The sequence below is a fragment of the Melopsittacus undulatus genome, chromosome 5 (assembly GCF_012275295.1).
Source record: "Melopsittacus undulatus isolate bMelUnd1 chromosome 5, bMelUnd1.mat.Z, whole genome shotgun sequence".
NCBI classification, from domain to species: Eukaryota; Metazoa; Chordata; class Aves; order Psittaciformes; family Psittaculidae; genus Melopsittacus; species Melopsittacus undulatus.
In genome coordinates this window covers 50,435,847-50,441,846 of record NC_047531.1, presented here as the reverse complement: position 1 = coordinate 50,441,846, position 6,000 = coordinate 50,435,847, and the positions used below count along the sequence as shown (strand labels likewise).

General features: G+C 40.6%; 1 protein-coding gene across 1 annotated transcript in view; it reads right to left on the bottom strand.

The window, feature by feature from the left end:
- Window positions 1-447: 447 nt before the first annotated feature.
- The window catches only part of LOC101876737 (tyrosine 3-monooxygenase-like), a 30,017-nt gene continuing 24,464 nt past the window's right edge, over window positions 448-6,000 (bottom strand). The window contains 2 exon segments of the mRNA XM_013129341.2: window positions 448-958; window positions 2,543-2,676. Coding sequence (XP_012984795.1) covers window positions 799-958; window positions 2,543-2,676 — 294 coding nt within the window. The 3' untranslated portion in view covers window positions 448-798.

Below are 6,000 nucleotides of genomic sequence, written 5' to 3'. Positions count from 1 at the left end.
CTTTATTTCTTAAGATCTTCTTCGAAAATGATTCCTTACACTTAGATTTCCTTTCCAGGATCCAAAATTCTTTTTTAAATTAAGCATCCTTGTATGTGATAGAGCAAGAGTGTCATGGGCCTATTATTTTCTGCCTTTTTTTTTTTTTAGCCAACGGACAAATATTCTGAGAAGTCAAATATGACAGGAAATTATTTTGACATATTTGAAGGTTACTGAATGAAATGAGTGTCTAAAAAATAAATAGTGAGCAGAAGTAAAGGGTTCTTTTTACGAGCTTTTGCATTTGCACATTGTAAGGGAACCGTTCATAGTTTGTGAACACAATAGCTGATAGTAATTACTAACAGAAATGAGCTAACTGCAAGGACTGCTAACAGTAGGCAGCTAGCCAACATAAAAAGACTGTGATCACGTCATTTAAGCAGCAAGTAAAAGACTGTGTAACAGAAGAGTTACTGTGCTATTCTGTGACATATAACTTGAAAAGGTGGCAGGTGAATAAAAAAAATTGTAAGAGACCAATAATAACAGATAAATGCACTCCAAACAGCTGTAGCTCATATCACTTACCAAAAATTGGAGTAATTTGGTCTTGCTTGTCATTGAAATATACTCAACAGGAACTTATTACTGCGGCTAAGTCAGCAGCCTAAATGACACTGAAAAGATTAGCTTAACAGAGCTGTTTTGTGGCTTAAAAACTTTCATATGCAACTACAACTTCATCACTAAATCTTCAAGTGCTGGAACTGTCTACAAGTATCTCAGTGCCAGGTGAGTTGTACTGTTGTAGTTTTAAGAGATGTTTTCAAGGGCCAAGCAGAGGTTTTTCAATTCCTCTTTCATCTGACAGAGTGCCTTCTTGACTTTCTGAGGTGTGTTCATAACCTCTACACTGCTGGTGAATGGGTTGTAGTGCAGAGGAAAAGGCTACTTGATCTTCATTGCGTAGTTTCTGTGGAGGGAAGAAGATAGAGCTGCTAATTCAGTATTCATTTCCCAAAGCGTAAAACCTGCAGGACCTGATTTCTTAGTATGTAGGCATGGACTTGTTGGAGAGCAGAGGCTGCTGTGACACCTCCTCACTGTTACTCAATAACGTTGCCTAGTACAGCACACTCTCCCCACAGCTGAGCTACTTGCAACCCAAAGATCTGCAGTGCCTGCTTTTCAGTGTGGCTGGCTCAGACCCGTCTGTGCTCTTACAGCTCTACACAATTCAGAGTTATTACGACCACAAGCTGAGGAATGCAGGAACACAGCATGTCAGCTGCCTTCACTTCCAAGAAATAACCTGGAGTAGCTCTGCGTAAAATTCTAAAAACCTGTTGATAGTAGGTATCTTGGACTATTTTTCTGTCTCTATTAAAAAAAAAAAAATCATGATTTCTTGCCATCTTTGTCAATGTTTCTGTTAAGTACATGCTGGTAGGAGCCCCCTGTACTGATGTTGCTTTATGTTTTTGATTCTGACAGATTCTCATGCCTTTGGTTATTTTGAGCTGCTTTGGCTGCACAGCTATCTTGAAAAAAATGCATGAAAAAGCTTCAAGTCTGAGAATGGTGCATTCCCTATCCTTGTAAGTTTTTTTCAGGTTTGCCTGAGTCAAATACTCTTTATAGTCTTCTAATTTCTGCCAGTGAGTTCTCAGCCACGTTTTTACACACATTAACAACTGACTGTGAACCTTCACATTTAGAATGAGGGACCTAAACTGCTATTGTTATAACCCCAGCAGACAGTGCTTCTAGGGAAGAGCTGGGGGGAGTAGGGAAGTCTGGGCCAGGTTCTCTTCCTCAAATAAATTCTTCATTTCAGCTCCTGCATGCTTCCTCCCCCGTAGCTCCACAACCAGCCTCCTGCCTCCAGCCAGAATTGGTTATGTTGTTCTAATTGTTGGAGATGAAGGCCAGGATTTGAATCCTGATTACTTTAAAAATAATAAATCTTTACTGCATAACACAGTCAAAGAAATGCATATAGAAACACCTCTAGCTAATTTGAAATAATGTTATTCAAGTTGCAGTCAGCTACCTTGTAGAAATTAGACTGCCTGTGAATGCTGATTCTGCATTCTTGTGCAGATATAATCAGAGGAAAAAGGCAATCTTGTTTTTAAGACCCCTGCTGATCCATGTTAATTCCTAAGTCTGCTATAAAATTTCTGTGTGGCCTTGGGTAAATCAGTTTTTTGTGACCTATTATTTGTATGAACTAGCACACTGGCACCCCAACTGTTGGGCTGCTCTCTGTTCTCACTGTTCAGTTTCAGATTTTACTTCAGAAGTTGTTAAAATGAGGTACTGCTAAGATGAAGCATGGGACAGGGAATAACAATATATAGTTACGGTTTTCTGTGAAGCTTTTCTGAGATAAGCAACCTCATGTTTACCTCTGTTGTGAAAAAGCCACTGTGCTAATGAAGTGCACAGTGAGATAGCCATGCATGGTTAATGCAGTCGAGGTGGATGTATTTGAGATTAGGATTCAAGCCAGTGTGCCCCCCTCAATTAAAACACCTGCAAACAGTTTACTTACTGAAGCTTGGCCTTGGCATCTTCCAGACTTTCCACTATGAAATAGACAGGTTGAAAGGCTTGATCCTGATAGGGGTGAACTGCAGTCACTTCTGGATCAAAAGGCTTGTACTCTGGCTCGTTGGATAAAGCATACTTCGCAATGGGAACAACACAGGTTAAAGCATGTGAATGAATGTAGCAAGAATTAGTGCCCACATAGCTGTGAAATGCTCTTTGAGGAATAGTTGAAGGTAATATCAGGTCCTGTTCTGTTACAAGTGAAAACTGCTTTTCATAATTAGCAGTTAATATACAAATTGGTAATAATTAAAAAAAAAAGGAGAGAAAACCAAGAAATGTATTTCCTGCATTAAAGTGATGTATGATTTGGTACCAAGGCCACATTCTCAGACAGGGAGGGGAAAGTCTATGCCAGCCTCGAAAACTGAATATCTAGAACAAAAAATAATTTTGTGCTACTTTTTTCCAACTAGTATCATAGAAGATTCACAGACCTGTGCAGCACTATTTCAAAGTCCCCAGCCACAAATCTCACATTTCCTGCTGCAAGGAAGAGCAGACAGAATGCTCCTGGTATTTTCTGCACAGCTCCATGCCAGTTAAGCCTCCTAAAATCTTCCCTGAAATCCAATATATAAATGTGCACTATACTCTGTGTGTGCATTTTTGTGTTTTGGACTCCAATAGGTTCTTCTATTTTTTCTTCTCAGGTCCTTCTACATTGTCCCCTTAGGCAGACAGAAGGATTATGGAAGCCTCTCATGTCCCCACTGCAGTCCACAGATATAACTATCATTTGTTTACACATACTGGAGGTACCTTTAAACAACCAGCACCAGAGCTGGGAACTGTGTGATTGCTCAGGTATTGGCATTGGCTGTCTAGTACACACACAGAGTCCTGGGAAAACAGCACAACTCAGGCTTAAAGTGAGCTCCTGCATGGTTTTTCTGCCTCTGAATCCTGAGTGAAATAATTTAAAGGTAGCTCATCTCCAGTGACAACAGAACTGCACTGTAGATGTGCTAAAGCCTGGTTTGGTCTCCAGCTGTCCAAGCTGGGGAGTGCCATGGCAACTTTGATGAAGTGTCCTTTGTACAAGGACACTTTGTACAAAAAGGGAAAACACAACTCATTCCAGTCACTATTGAGGCATTTCTTTCCACATTCAGCCTGGGCAGTGGGCCCCATTCACCTAGAGACAGCCTTTTAATATCCACCAATTCTTCAATATCTGCCTGTTTGTCTTTCTGTCTTCTTCCCCAGTCTTCAGAAGCCATCCTTCATTGTTTGATGATCCAAATACCAGTTCCCATGGCACCTGTATATAACTAGTAGATGTGCATGACACTTCACAAGACTTTCAACGCAATCTGCTAACTGGAAAAATGCAGACAGTACCTTAAGCAGAGTTCTGGATATTAACACTGAACTGAACTTGAACTCTCCATCACTGGAGGCCTGCCTTAAACAGTAGGTCAATTTGCTGCAGAAGTGGTGCAGAAATTAATACAGGGCTTAATATATATATATATATATATATATATATATATAAATGCTAAAAGATTGTGTTTTTCCTGTTCTTCATTTGCAGTGTGTAATTGAAGAATAAACCTTGGAGAGCACTCTTACAAGCTAAGATGGATGGTATACACAAACATGAGGCTGTTCTTATAATCTTAGAAGCTCTGGGGACTAATGGGAAAAGATTTCAGAAACTCAGAACCTGACAGGGGTCCCACTATGCTGTCAGTGTTGAAGCAGAACTGAAATCCCATTGATTTCAGTGAAGTTCAGCTTAAAACCGGATGGCCTTAAAGGCCTCTCTACAAGTTAAGTACTTCTTGTGCTGCAAGAAAAGCATATGTAGCACTTAGTGCTGCCAGAAGTGTGGTATGAGCCATAAGATTTTACAGTATGTAGGACACAGTCCAGCTGAGTGTTAACAGGAGAAGCATTTTGGATAATGTAGAACAGCTGACAGAATATAGTGAAATAAACAGTGCAATACTGAGAGCTGCTGGAGAGGAATTCTTACAGTTCAGAGGAGGCAAGGTTGGCCAGCAGTCAGATCCATTACAACTACTCAGTTTAGACTTGGTATGGCTATCCTGTCCCTTCTAATACCTAGCTGCTGTCACTAAATTATTTGTTAAATAATTCATATTCAAGTGCAAATCACACGCAGAGGATGTCTAACTCTACTTCTTATCCTCTGCCCTTTTCCCATGTTATGACCCTAGTTTGAGCAGAACCAGCCCACAGAAAATAACTACCTGAAGCTGAGTTCAAACTGGTCAGAGTGGGTGCTCTGGAAAAGAGGAAAGCATTTTGAAGATTTCATAGTCAGGATGTGGTTCCCTGGGTTACAGTCACACACCCACAGACAGTCAGTCCAGGCTGCAGTTCAGAGATGTTCCCAGGCTCCTTGCTGATGCTAAGTTCTCAGATAACATTAGCTGGACATACTGCTGCTCACCCTTTCCAGCTGGTTAGATGTTATCTTCTTGTAGCCAACCACCTAGTCTTAGTAACTCCTGCCTTTATTGCCTCCTCAGTGCTCATCATCCTTCTGTTCCTGGCTCTGAAACCTTCAGTAATGAGGAAACCTCTTCTTTGTGCAGGTTGCTGCAGCATGTCTCCTTCTATCACATGAGCTGCAGTTAGTCTGCCTGTGCCAAATACGCTGATCAGCTAAATCATATGGAACCAAGTATGGGGCCTCCATACAGAAGCCCTCATCTGGACCCATACTGAGAAAACAGACAGATAGTTATAAGGATGGTCAATGGCTTTCTCCCATGCAGTAGCAAAACTTATCTAGAGCTTTCTCAAGAGTCTTTTTCTAAGACTGCAAACTGAGCTTTGTAAGAAACTGAAAGCTATGAGCCTCACTATCTCTAAACTTCATCTTCTCTAACAAAGCTGCCTAGACACTGCTGTATTTCTAAAAACATGCCTTCTATAAAATAAGCATTGCACAACGCATATTTCCTCTCTTCATCTGAGAAAGAAACAGTTGGTATACATTTTCAAGTTGCTAGCAGGTGCTTAGGCATGGGACCTCAGTGCTTTAATCATACTGCCACTCTCCATACTGAAGTTAGAATCAGATGCTTATGCAGTCTAGAATGATTAAATGTAAACATTTTTTTTATTTGGTTTTGTTCCAAATAAAAACCTGTGAGATAAATCAGCTGTAAAAGGAAACTTCAGCACTTAAGGCCATGGATATAATTAATCTGTATACAAGAAGTTTGAGATGTTCAAGGTGAAGTGCACAGAATCCACTAAGCTGCTGTCCCAAAAGCTATGTGGTGATGCAGTTGCAGAGCTCACATAGCGATTGTACAGGGCAGACAGCCACATTGTTGGTGAATTGCTTGCCTATCTTCAGACTGTCCTAGGTGTTACATGCAAGATGGTCACACTTTTGGAAGCGGGGTAATCTTTCTT